Source organism: Callionymus lyra, chromosome 11, assembly GCF_982586985.1.
Source record: "Callionymus lyra chromosome 11, fCalLyr1.hap1.1, whole genome shotgun sequence".
NCBI lineage: Eukaryota > Metazoa > Chordata > Actinopteri > Syngnathiformes > Callionymidae > Callionymus > Callionymus lyra.
In genome coordinates, this window is record NC_141828.1 from 12,083,271 (window position 1) to 12,097,975 (window position 14,705).

General features: G+C 36.1%; 1 protein-coding gene across 1 annotated transcript in view; it reads left to right on the forward strand.

The window, feature by feature from the left end:
• The first annotated feature begins 440 nt into the window (after window positions 1–440).
• wdr11 (WD repeat domain 11) overlaps window positions 441–14,705 on the forward strand; it is a 62,683-nt gene continuing 48,418 nt past the window's right edge. Inside the window, exons 1-6 of the mRNA XM_087803314.1 lie at window positions 441–630; window positions 2,786–2,897; window positions 4,725–4,878; window positions 5,124–5,297; window positions 5,403–5,604; window positions 12,586–12,751. Of these exons, the coding sequence (XP_087659440.1) occupies window positions 545–630; window positions 2,786–2,897; window positions 4,725–4,878; window positions 5,124–5,297; window positions 5,403–5,604; window positions 12,586–12,751 (894 nt within the window). The 5' untranslated portion in view covers window positions 441–544. The remainder of the gene's footprint in view (window positions 631–2,785; window positions 2,898–4,724; window positions 4,879–5,123; window positions 5,298–5,402; window positions 5,605–12,585; window positions 12,752–14,705) is intronic.

A 14,705-nucleotide genomic window follows, 5' to 3' on the forward strand; every position in this document is an offset into this window, starting at 1 on the left:
AAATATTGATTTGATTGACATTTCTCTTCTGTTCATTCACTGGATTTTGTTAATTGATGAAAATAAACTATCACACTTCCATTTTCGAAAGCATTCTTGGTTTACGTTTTTTTTTCACGCCTGCCTAAAACTTTTGCACAGAACTGTATATATTAACTATTAATTATATTAAATGACGTAATAGTATATATTTTGTGTTAAAATAACTTTTGAAATAAATTGAAATAATTTCTATTTAGTCTCAACCATTTGATTCCATTACTCTTTTTTTAACCATGGTTTCAAATTACACGATAAATGAATCAACTCTATATTATTTATTTCGAATTATTTTATATTTATTTCCGCGTATAATTCGCAGCGATGTAGCTGTGAGAAGTGGAACGTCTTTTCCTGTTTCTCTGTTTCGACCGGACCTTCCATAAACGCTGCACGATTTCTCTTCCTGTTAGTTTTGACAACACAGCCGTCCCACTAAAGCTAATTAACTGCAGCATGTTTTATTGAAGATTGACGAATGCACAATATTGAATAATCCGTGAAAATGATTCCGTACACTGTCAATATTAAGCTCGCTGCTCGGACATTGACTGGCACTCTCAATTTGCAGAATAAAACCGCTGTAGATTGGTGAGTAGCGCTATTCTATATTAGCAGCATAAATGCTAACTCGCTGTTTTTCAATGAACATTTGTAATAAACGCGTTTGCCTCCATCTAATGTTTAAAGTAATGTCATCGCTGTTTGTAATAGATGTATATTTACACGCAGTTGTGTGAGTCTTATTTGGTAAAATGCCTCAACAATAGTGAATATCGTGTCATGTGATCTGGCCCTTAGGAATTTTCATGACCTGTTTCTCCAGGAACCTGTTTGTCGTATAACACAAGTAACATGTCAACTATTTATTATCCTACTATCCTACAGAATATAGTGTGTTTGTTTTCCTCCTTTCAGTAGTTCTAGGTAGGTTTTTGTAAACACACCACTATGTACAACAACACATAAGTTAAACCATGGAAGGTTGTAAAATTATGATTATATATGTATAACTCTCATAAGAGAAAAAATATATCTGTTATGCCTGTGATTTTATGTTTTTAATTGAATCTCAATCTGATTGGACACATTTAGATAGTTTGTCACGTTTGTTTGATGTTCATTCTGCATATGAATATTAAAAGTCAAACAAATGAATGAATAGAATGTTGGCTTTTACATGGTGTACCTGCCATTCATTCAGTCATAAATCCTAATTTGGGTTTTCATTTCTTCAATTTTATTGTTTGATTCTAAGTTGGGGTTTTTTTTAAAAAAGAAAAAAAAGAAAAATATGCTGAAAATTGTGTGCTGAGTAGACGTCAAATTCAGATCTTTTGGATTTTATATCGTAAATATAATGTTTTCTATTGGTTAACTATTTCTCAAGAGAAATAAAAAATCCTATTAATTTTTAAAGATTTAAAGAAATAGGGTTTTGTGATCAATAATGATAAGGTTAGTTAAACAATGAGTATTAAAGTCAACAAATACAGTTTTGTTGTTTTAAGATTTGCAAATGAATCATCAACAGTGGCATTGATGGTTGAATGTCATTTTTGTTTTTAAAACGGGGGGTACTTGATACTTAGTCAATGCAAAGCAAAAAATGACTTAAAAGAAATGAGTATGGAAGTTTAAAGTCGTCATTCATCAATAAAAACCCAAAAAGCAGGAATTCTCTTTCAAATGTCAAATTGCAGCTGAAGTATATTCCTTGTACATGACATTTGCAGAAATGGGTAGAGAGCGGCACCCAAAGATTTCACACAACTTTCTCCCAACTTTTTTATTGTAACTAGTTTTGTCTGGTAAATGTTTCTTTTTTTTGTTGTAAATTTGAGCTTAATTACTGAGAAAAGTGTACCAATGCTTATATTCAGTCCTGATTCTACAAATGTATACATTAATTTTATTCTATGAAACAAATAAATAACTTTTTTTTAATATAATCTACAGACTACTGCGTTAAATATTTAACAAAATATTGGTTCCCCTCACACCCTTCTCCTGAAAATAAATGCTATCCTTTGACTCCTGTTCTTATCCATAGTTGAGTCAAAATTGTTTAATTCCCACTTTTTTTCTGTTTATTTATGCTTTTTTCCTACTGATCTGAAATGTCAGAATGTGCCGTAAGGTATAATGCATAATGTGTATTTTTATAAAGAAAAATGTTGATAATATGTATCCCTATTTTTCCTTCCTGTTGTATAAATAATGAAAATTCAATAATGTTTATAACTTCGCACAGTTCATGACTCAAAAAGGTATTTTCAGAGTAAGGATGAAGCTGGATTAACTCCTCAGGTGGCTCATTCTTATCAGGCAGACTGATAAATATTTCATGTAAAAACCATCATTTCAGACATTTAAGTATGTCAAGCACTCCACTCTTAAATTAGTTTAACAAAAAATTAATGAATTTCTTTTTCTTTTTTTTAATAAAAAAATATTTTATAAGCTTTTCATAGAAATATAATTAACATTCAACGTTAGGTTTGTCAAAAGTCAATTTAAATATTTAAACTAATGGGTAGAAAGGACGTACAAATCCTTTTGTCTTTATCTATTAAAGGTACTGATTTTAGTCTTATCTTTCCTCATCTTGACAGAGCGAGATATTGAAGCTGTTGCTTTTGCTTCTCTGTGCTTTATCTCAGTCTCCGTTTTTCGCCTTCTTTTTTTTTTCCCTCATCATCAAAAGTCTTTGTCTTCATCAGATATTTTCTCCACTTCTCTGCAGGGGCTGGCAGGGCCTGATAGCACAGGGATGTCACTCCAGCATCCTCATTATCGATCCAAAAACTGCCCAGACCATCCAGGTGCTGGAGAGACACAAAGCCAATGTGGTAAAGGTAAGAATATTGAGCTGCTGCTTTTCAGCGTCTGTTTAAAAGATTCCTTTTAGAAGGGAATCGACTTGACTGTTGTTAGTCAGATGAAAGCAGACAGGTACGACTTTTTACTTAATTGTTTCCTAGTATTAATTTATTGTCGCGCCAGGCTATAATAAAAATGCATGTTCATGTAAGAAGTGTTCCTTCCTTGTGAAATCATTCATCACACTGTTGATGTTTGCAGTGTGTGACCTTGATCTGAGCTGATATTGTCCCTCTGAGAGGGGGACAACTTATACTTGTGTAGGTGAGGCCTTGTGTAGTTGTTTGTCTTTCTCACGGGGAAATGATGGCCCATAAATTGTGGATTTATTATTGCTGTCTGGGTCCACATCCCGGGGCTCAATTCCTCACTCCAAAGCACACTTTAATCACATAAAGACGTACAGATTGAGCAAGAAAATCACTCATCACAGCTCTAGTCACAAGAGAGTTGAGTTTCCAAAGTCAGTTGCCTGGAATGCTTATCTACAAACAGAGATGTAATTGAATATTAAAACACAGTGATGTTGTACGAATGTGTGACGATATTCTAGTTGTTTTCACTCTTGAATGTAAATGTCCTGCACTGGCAAAAGTAGCTTTAAGGGATTCACTTGATCTTTTCACATCTACTATTATTTGAGGCTTCCCATCATGCAATGCTGGTTTGAAAGGTTGCATTGGCCTCCTGTTGCTATATCCTTTTACATTCTGTGTGAATTTTAATTATTATCTTACATTTGAGTGATGTGGTGGTTAGTGTAAGTGCTTGCTTTCCAAGTAGAGTATCGGATAAAAATAAGTACATTCAGTTATGATGGCAGGGTAGGTTTGTTTTTCGCCTGTTTAATAGAGAAGGACATGCACATAAATAATCAGTATGTATTTAGAGGGAACATTTTGGCCTTGTGCATAGTTCTGTTAAGGTGCCAAGAGAAAATGTCGTTGAATACAGGTATAAGTAGTTGGACATTTAATCCCAGGACCTGCTGTCTTTAGGAGTGTCAGCCATTGTGCTTAAAGACATGGTAAAGGTTTGCACTTCAACTCTGTAGCATTGTTAATATAACCCAAGGCATCGTTTCTTAATATATCTCTATAGTGATTAGTGAGGGTCTTTTTCTAAGGTTTAAATATCAGTGTGGGTCTGCTTTCCATTTGGTCAGAAATATATGTCTATATAAAACCGTACAAGAGACAGTGTCAATTAAAAAAAACCTAAAGTTCTAATCTTTCGATGTAAAACAATCTTGTCCAAACAAGGACTTAAGTTAAATTGGCTAAATTAAAGAACTGGTGTCCATTGACACATTTGGACATATTTCTCATTTGGACATATTATAGATGATTTTACATTTCCAAGAAATAAAGATAATTGAGCTTACAACTTTGAATCAGAATCCTTTATTTGTCCCGCGAGGGGAAATTCGGTTTAAACAGGAATATACAAACAAATAAAAAACACCCAGAAATAAAATAATAAAATGAAAAAAATCTAAATAGAATAAAATAGAATTCTGCACCATATTATACAGTATATACAACATATTTACAAAAATAACAAGAAGAGGTGCTGTGAGGTGTTGAAAATGGTAAAAATAAGTATGCCAAGCTTTGCCAGATAACTTCAGGTTTAAAGAAGATCTACCAGGTCTTGCTTCAAATCCAGCAGTTTTGTGCTCCACAGCACTTGTCCTACCTCAAAAACAACCCTGTAGCTCATTTATGATGAGAATCGATTCTCCTTGAGGTGTATAATCTCCTTTGTGGCGGGATAATACCAATACTGTTTTCCAATGGCAGGTGAAATGGTCCAGAGAAAACTATTATCATAATGTGAGTGCGCCGTACTGTCTGCGACTGGCTTCTGGGGACGCCTCGGGAAAGATAATCGTGTGGGACGTGGTCAGCGGCACTGCTCACTGCGAAATCCAAGAGCACTCCAAACCCATCCAAGGTAGACGATCCTTCTAAATTTGTTCTTTTGTTGTTGAATTAATTGTGTGTCCGAAAGACGAGGAACAGGACATCTGGCTGACAGGCCTGCCAAGTTGAAAATCCTCACTTTACTCTGATGTCGGCTATTTGTTTTCGTTAACATGCTCCGGCCATCGCTCCCTGTCTTCCCCCTCTGGCGGAAAGTAAGCCCTGATGCTCTTCACTCTGACAGCCCCTCTCTTCTTTTCTCTCTCTATCCGTCAGACCTGGAGTGGTTGTGGAATCAGGATGCATCTCGTGACCTGCTCTTGGCCGTACACCCACCCAACTACATTGTGCTGTGGAATGGAGACACGGGCACCAAGTTGTGGAAGAAGAGCTACGCTGAGAATATCCTCTCCTTTTCTTTCGACCCCTTTGACCCCTCCAATATGGCCTGTAAGCAAACAAAGTGTCAAGCTATTGCTGGAAGATATTTTTTCCACCCACAATTGTCTTAAAGCACTTTTGGTAGTTGATAATTCAAACTTGATCCTGTTGCAGTGCTCACCAGCGAAGGAATCGTCTTCATCACGGACTTCTCGCACTCCAAACCGCCCGGCAGCGCAGGCAAAAAAGTCTACATCGCCAGCCCTCACGCGAGCCCCGCCCACGCTAAACCTGCGCCTGCCGCCACACCTGCTCCCACCGGCGCCAAGAAAGCCCTCAACAAGGTGAAGGTGCTGATCACCAACGAAAAACCCACGTAAGTGAAATGCTTTGTGACTTTTTCTTTCATTGTCATTTGTGTAGACATGGATGTTTCAAGGTTCTTGATCTAAGGTGGCGCTAAGTGACATCCAAAGTTTACCACTTTGATAGTTGCTGCTGACTCAGGTTTCGTCACACCTAAATGTCTGACCTGCAAATATAACTTTCATAAGTTTTAACCGAGAGTTGTTTGATGTGAAGACAGCTTTCCTGCTTGAGCACTCAGTGGCTGTCGAGTATTTATAGCAGCAGCAGCACCTCATCCCACTCTTTGTGAGCGCTCGACCATAGATAATAACGAACGCCATTAATCTTACTTGTCCATTCATTGTTCCCACTCCTCTCATCAAGTCCGTTTACATCTTTGTGCGTTCTCTCTATAGGCTCCAGCGTCTCCAGCCTTCACTCTGTGTCTCATTAGTCTCGACTCATTACCTTTAGGTTGTTAAATGTTGCACTGGACTTTATATTTGCTCAGACTTCCCTTCTCTGGGCAAAAAGTTTTTGGACGAGAGTGTGTGTTGATTATGGTTAACAATACCCTGCTGTCACGCACCACAGAGCCCTTTTTCTTTCCAATAATATTGCAGCTCAACAGGGGAATCATCAAGTACGTGATAATGTCAATTATCAAAATGATCAAATGATTACCGCATGGCTCTGAATGCTAGAACGTGTAATGAAACGGTAAAGCATGATGACATACCTAAGTCAAGTCATATGACTATAGAAAAAAACAACACTTTCAAATGAATTTCAGTTTCAGAATATTCATGGTTGAAAAATGGTGTATTCTCATGATAATTTAATTTTGAAGTATGGGTGATTACTTTCCGAAACAAAGCAGCTGCTCCTCTAACAGAAAGGGGCTTTCAGAGTCACACAATTGTAACTGTTTGTAAAGTCATGATTATTTAAAGAGATCATTTTATTCCAACCTATACGTGTTAAAGACCATAACAGACTTGGATGGATGATCGATGGATAGATAAACTTTATTAATCCACATGCATTTGACTCTAAAAAATAATGTTCACATAAAACGCAAAATATTTACAATACACCGAATGTTTACGTGACTCATAGAATGTTTACATGGAATTAATCATTTTCAAATAACAAAACTAATGTTCACATGACACACATAATGTTCACATGGCACACACAATGTTGATCACATAATAAACGGTATGTTCACATGACACACAGAATGTTCACATTAAATAAATAATAACAAACAATGTCAATCTTTCCTTTTACTTTACATCGGTTTACAGTATATTTGTGTGTTTTACGCAATCGCATTCATTAGTTTTTTGTTTGTCTTATGTGTCTTGGCCTTTTAAAGTGTAAAATTTGAACTTTATTCTTTTTGATTGTTTAAGTGCTTTGTGACCCTGGTCTAGAAAAGCGCTTTACAAATAACCTTTACCTACTTACTTACTTACTTACTGTAGATTAAACACAATTTTGGTTTTGCATTTGTATAATTTTCAACTATATTAGAAAAAACGTCTAATCAACCAATCATAAACCATTATGAAACTACAATCAAACCCGATATGTATGTCTGGAGTCTTTTGTATTCATAACTTATGAAGCAAATTATTTGGTTTGCTTTCAGAGTTTTAACCAGTTAGCAGGTTCTTTAAGGGAAAGTTTTGCATCATTCTTCCTTGTTTTCGTCCCCAGTGCTGTTAGCCATCTACAACTCCTGTCCTCTGTCAGCCAAGACGAGTGGCCTCAATTATAAAATGTAATAATGCCCGGACTGCCCCACACTTGATTTATGGACTCCTGTCTGCCAGTATCTAGCTGTGTTATTTTATATATATTTAATGCTGTCCTGTTGTCAGGAGCTGAAGATGAATCTGTTAGAAATCTTGATCATGTCTGTTGGCATCAAACCAAGAGATGCACCTGAACTCAATAATATGGTGGTTGATAAACTTTCGAAAGGTTCGGAAAATGAAGTTGCTTGGCATCAAGGTGATGCTTCTTTTTTTTTATACTTTGAAAATGTCCTGCTCATTTGTTCTGAGCAGCTGCTTACAAATCCGGTACATAACATCCTGTCCTTTTTGTTCTTCCAATATAATGCATCTCTACATATATTATTATACGATTGTTGAGCAGGATCATTAGCTTGAAAACAGCTGTGTGGGCTGATGGTAGGAAACGGCAGAAATGGAGTGGTGAATGTCACTCCCCAAATAAATGAACTTGATGGAGCACAATAAGTGGCTCGGCTAAGGAACATTTACCTCGCATTCACATCAGAGTGGAGGGTTTTTTCGGACGGACCTCTTGTTTTTGTATTCTTGTCCTATTCATCATTCATGGCTAGCTGTTGCTAAGCTACCATGAGAACTGTGTCAGCGGCAACCGGTCTGGAGGGAGAAACTCAATAGCTTTATAAATGAATAGAGATTTGACCCGTTATCTCTGTCTTCATAAATGCCAGTTGGACAATTGCGACATTTATATTTGAGGATATAACTGACCCCATGATCTCAACAAGTGCCATCATTCCATTTCACTGCTCAGTAAGTGATTTTTTTTTTCTGTCACGAAGTTGAAACTGACACACATTAGGAAAGATTAATATGTTGGTTCCAAATTGATTATAGCTCACATGGCAACCCCAAATCAATGTCATTAAACAATCAAATTTTGTCGCTACGTTTGAGACGTTTTTGACATGACATATATGGCATGAGTAGCAAAAGTAAATGAAGATTTCTTCAAAAGAATTACAGAACAGAACTAGAATTAAATAGTTCCTTGTCCTATTATCAGAATTTTGCGAACTCTCGTGTAAGTAAGTGTTCATAAAATGTGCATGTCGGCTGTTTCTTGATAATTGGACCACAGAGGAAAAAAAAACACATTTTGAAGCTCAGCACTGGCTTGTTTGCTCCTGTCTAAAGATTGTAAAATAAAAGATACTAAGATGCGTAATCTATAAAAAGATATTCAACTAAGACAACCGCGTGTAATTTTTTCTATTAACGAAGAATACTAACATTCATAGCTCAGCGTTTTCCTGGTTTTAGCCGCCATTGAGTCTCGGTGCGCAAAGCATTCTGGGATACCACTTACTACCAAGGCTTGTTCCGTATAAACACACTGTTTCAGAAAATGACTTAAAACTATCAGGTTTGTTTCTGCAATTTACTTAAGAACAGACAAATTGGAGGTTGTCAGAGTGAAAGATCTCATGAGGCCTATAATGCAACACCGAAACAACAATCTATCTTCACTTTACTAAATGAGATTGTTGGAAAATGTGCTTAAAGCGACACAGATATCAACTCGAGCACAGATGTCAGTCCAGAGACAGCTCTGCATGTTTTCCTCATATACCTGGAGGACACTTCCGTGACCACTGATGGCAGCTCAACCTCCGTGTCAAGCATCCCTAGTGACATCCTGGTGCGTGCATCATGTCTCATGCCCGGGCGGCGTTTGTGTCAAGATGTCTATTCACTGTCAGCCTCTAAATCACATGTGCCATTCTCGTTCAAACACAAATAGATGTTTGTGTTCTTGTCTGTTAGAATAGATAGTACATGATAATACACTTTATTTTAGTTCATTTTTTTCAGCCTAGTTAAAAATTAGAACCCCTTGTATGACTGGAACTTCTTAGCCCCTTTTTATTAATTTGTGAGTTTTCAAAATAGGGGGTGCAGAGGGGCACAGTCATGTAATGGTTGCCGGTTTGATTCCAGGTCCTGTGTTGCATGGGTTTTCCTATAGGCTCTCCTGGTTTCCTCTCAAAGTCCCAAAACATGCAGAGGTTGATTGGGAAATTATCCGTATCAGTGTTTGAGTGAATGGTTATATATGTATTTGTGTGTCCTGTGACAGACTGGCGTCCTGTCCAGGGTGTCCCCTACCTCTCGCCCAAAGAAACTTGGATGGGCTCAAGCCCCCCCGAGTTTATTTTTTACCCTCCTTTCCTGAGTTCAGAAGAAATCCTCTTATTTTTTAGCACTTGAATGCATCATTAAAAAGTCCAGAAAATAAATGTACCTTTTCTTTAAGAAACTTTATACATATATTAATGTGGTTGGATACAGCATGCATTACTACTCTTGAGAGAACTTTTTTATTTAATATCCGAAGACTTTCTTGTTTTCAGCAAAACATAATGCCTCGTCCATGCCTCTCACTTTCCCCAGTGTTTTGCCTTCAGCCTGGTGGCTCGGCTACAGCTCCAGCTTCATCCCCCCCCAAAGGCTGCTTTATATGATAATGACCTCTGAGGTGCTGCAATGTGCTGGCGCTCCTGAAGGAATACATTCGTCTCCCGTCTGAAAACTTGTAGTTGTCTTTTTCTTTTCATTATTGGCAGAGAGATCATGGCTGAGAATATCTTCTCAATTTATGAGCGATCCGTTGGAATCTCTTTTAAGATTTGTCAAAGAACCCACGACAGTGATTACTAATTAACGCTGCTGCTTTTTCCAAAATCATGAATAATGATCAAGTTCATTCTTGGAAAATAGATTATTTTTTTCCCCCCACAATCTTTTTTCATCACTAATCTGTGCTCACTCTTGGGTGAGAAAATATTATATGTAATCTATTTTTAATATGCGTTAGCTGTTGAAGCAGAATATCATCCCATCTTATGTTATGTGTCTGGAGGATACGCTCTGCAATATTTCAAATGCTCTAACCAATCATTTTGAATTATAAGGCGTCTTCTTGGGTTTTTCCAGGCGAAACCAAAGAAGTTCAAAGATATTAATTTGGAGTTTACAGTCGTCAAAGGTGCACAATGCAATTAGATAATGAACTTTAATGAATCACGTTTTATTTAAAACTTTTTCAAATTTAGAGGAGTGTTTTTTTTTCTCCCTAATTTTATAATCTGTATGTTTTTGGACCAAACTAAACAAAACTTTTCTCTCAAAAGACTAAAGATTTTTCTCTCTAAAGTATGTCCAATAGATTTTCTATCTTTCAGAAAGTCTTTACCTGTAGACCCAAATGTAAGCAACACAATGTTTTGTTTTTTATGCATTTATGGGGGTCGCGGGGAGACTAGAGCATATCCCAGAATCATAGGGCGAGAGGCAGGAGACACCCTGGACAGGAGGCCAGTCTGTCGCAGGGCACACAAAGACGGACAACCATTCACACACACACCCATACCTATGGACAATTTCCCAAAGTTCTCAATCAACCTCTGTATGTTTTTGGACTGTGGGAGGAAACCGGAGTGCCCGGAGTAAACCCACACAAGGTTGTCTCGGCAACCTTCCCTCTGTGAGGCGACCGCGCTAACCACTACCACAGTGTATTTTTAAAAATATCTTTAATATTGTAAAACATGGCAGAAATAGACACATAAGTAAAAAGTGGTTTACAACATACATTTATGTGTTTTTTAAATGACACACGAGTTCAAATCTATATATCTGCAACAATTTAGAGAGAAGTGGGAAGTTTTCAGGGGAAAATATCTTCCTCTTTCTTAACCATTTACTCCTAAGATGTTAATTGAGAGTCACATGTTAAAAGGGAGGTTAGATTTGATTGTTTAAAAATCATAGGAATGCCACAATTTAGCCTAGTATAAAATGTAGTCTTAATGATTTCTACATACTGTCTTGTGAAAAAGACAATTCTCCACCGGGAAATCTCAACAGTGGGTTGTGCGCTTTGCCCCGTGAAAAAAAAAAAAAGCTATGAAAGCTACAAAAGGGTGAAATCCCACGTTGATAATTTGGACTTGTATTTACTTTTTTAAGGTTGAATGGCGTTTCTATTTGAATGTATGCCAGAACAGGAGATATTTGAAAAACGACGTAGACGTTTTTTTACCTTCATTCCTTAAAAAATGTTTATTTTTGTGAGTAAAATAGTAGCAGTGTGAGTCTGAACATGCTGTACTTTTTATGTATTTATTGTGTGTATGCACTCAAAGGAAGTAGGATGAATAACAAGAAGCGACGTGGGGAATAACTATGGACACTTGCTCTGATATCTATGGTTTTCTTGATTTTTTTTTTTTTTTTTTTTTTTTTTTTTTTTGATGTACCAAAAACACTAGACAACCGACTCTATAACATTGATTGAATGTTTTTTTTCATGTTTGCTTTTCTGTTTGTTAGCCACGTTACATAAACAAAAGTTAGTACTTGATTACATTAACATTGATTTTGATGAACAATGTAATACTTAAAAATAAAAAATCTGTGTAAACACTTTTACCTTCTATCTCAGATTCAGAAACTTTTTGTGTTTTTTTTGCCAGTGTTGTAAACACAACATATGTCTGTTTGTGGTGTCAGTACATTAAGGAATTCCGTTCTTTGGCGCCTAAACGTGAACTATATTATTGACTGAGAGAATGATTTCTATTGAAATTTTATATTTGTAATGATTTTTGCTTCTGTCTAGAGAAGCATATTTCAGTTGTGTTTAAGAGTCGTTGCATCAAATGTTTCCGGTATTATTGTAACTTGAGGCAACTATTGGAGTTGGATCAGGCTTCATATAACTATTTAAAATGATACAAAGGTTAATTAATTACTCTAAGATTTGGTCTAAATGTTTTCCCTGCAATTGGCTGTAGACCTTTTCAGGGTGTCCCCTGCCTCTGCTGGAGTAGCTGGGATGGACTCCCATTGGAGGGAAAAAGTAAAACTGATGAAAGAATGATCTAAAATTGAAAATAATCTTTTTTATTTTCACTTTTCACTAAAATGTAGCACTTTCTGTTTCTTTGACCATTCCACACACATCGTCATCAAAACCACATCAATTGCCTTCCTTTCATACTATTTCATATATTTAATGATTTAAATCTTAAATTTCCATTAAATCATTGTGTTTACATTGCTAGATTTAAAAAAAAATAAATAAACCAAACTAAAATGTATGTAATGTATTATTCGAGTAAATCCTTTTTAACAGTGTTCAAACCCATAAGTAAGAGTGAGTTTGCGTTTCTCTGCAGTGCCGAAGCTGTGACATTGAACGACTGCCTCCAGTTGTCCTACCTGCCGTCCAAGAGGAACCACATGCTGCTGCTTTATCCCAGAGAAATCCTCATCCTGGACCTGGAGCTCAGCCAGACTGTGGGTGTGGTGGCCATAGAGCGCTCGGGCGTCCCCTTCGTCCAGGTGAGACTGTCCACTGATGCAAGATTGTTGAGGTCATATAATATAAAGAACTCCAAAGAAAAAAAAAAAGCACTTTACTTTTTCAAACACAGCCAAGAAAAAAAGAAAAAAATGTATTCCACCGTTGCAAAAATAAAGACTTTCCCTGTTTAGATGTTTAACGCTCACTGATGCAGGATCTATAATGTTGGCACAGTATATATATTTCTTATGTTTGTGAACACATTTTTAAAAGTCATTTAGATGGAAGCATTTGCTAAATTACAACTAGTATATATTATTTTAAATATATGAATGGATGGATTTATTTTTTTAACATAAAATATTTCATTAGGTAGAACTTTATTGATCTAATTGTTTTTTTTCCAATTCCAATTTCCATTATTTGTACATACACAAGCAAGAAATACAATATAAAAATAAAGAAATAATAAAAAAGAAAACATAACAAAAACACTGAATTCCAAAAAGGAGGAGGAAGAAGTAAAATACATTTTTTATTTCCTATCCCTTTAAAATTCTTCTACGTTTTGAAGCAAATTGCCACATGTTTCTACACAGATCTCCATAAAAATACATAAAACATAGTATATCATATATATGTCACAGTAAAGATTTGGAATCCAGTAGGATCTGGAATTCTAATAGTACAGATTGGAATTTAAATCTCTCCTGGTAGGATTTGGAATCCTAATGGTACAGATTGGAACCCTGCTACTGAGTTGTGATCTTAATATTGATATGGGTTAGGGTTAGAATATATCAAAATAACATTTTGATGCAATCCGAATTTCTCCTATTAGAATTGGGGATTGTCCTGCTAGAATTCCCATTCGTCCTTGGACAGATTGGAATTCCAATATACAGATCCCAATACAGTAGTAGGATTCCAATCTCTCATAGTAGAGATTAGAATTCACTAGTAGAATCTGGAATCCTCCTAGGACAGACTGGAATTCCAATATTCAGATCCCAGTTCAGTAGTGGAATTCCAATCTGTACTAGTAGGATTCCAATCTGACATGTATGTATATATACTGTGTGTATATATATATATATATATATATATATATATATACTGTGTGTATATATATATATATATATTTGAGGCCTTATTGATGACATCCAGATCCGTGGCTTCCATGTTTGCACATATATATATATAGATATATATATATAGATAGATAGATATATAGATATATGTAGATATATCTATATATATATGTATATATATATATATATCTACATATATGTAGATATGTATATGTCAGATTTGGAATCCTACTAGCACAGATTGGAATTCCACTACTGAACTGGGATCTGAATATTGGAATTCCAGTCTGTCCTAGGACGATTCCAGATTCGACTTATATTTAAGTAGAGGTATATATATATATACACACCTCATGAACTCCTGGTCAAAGGTTCTGCTGCTCAATAGATTTTGTGTCATCACTAACATGCTCTGTAGAGGATCCTAGTCTACCCACACCATCTATACGTACATACGAAGCATAACTGATTCTTTTGACCTCCGTCTTCTGGTGTTTCTTTCCAACTGGGATTAATTAAGAGGAGCTGCGTCGGCTGCAATTGGAGCCCAATATAACCTGGAAGTCATAATGTTGATGTGTTTATTATGAACTATATATCCTCTTCCACAAATCGTGGATCAAACTGAACTCAATTTAAAACCTCTGGGACTCTGCTGACCTTTTTGGCAAATCAGCAGTGCAAATTCTTGCCTTCTTACTGAACCATAGCTGGAAGTTTCTTTTGTTGAAGTTAGAGTTTTGTGCATCTCTGTAGAGTCTCGTTTCCCGAAGGCTTGACTTGTATACAATGATATTGACTTTTAAGGTTGGACACCAGCCAGCTCTTTGCTTTTTCCTTCCAATTAACTTTTTATTGCTTTTTTAAAAAACTTCCAGGATTGAAAACTGCATTAGCAATA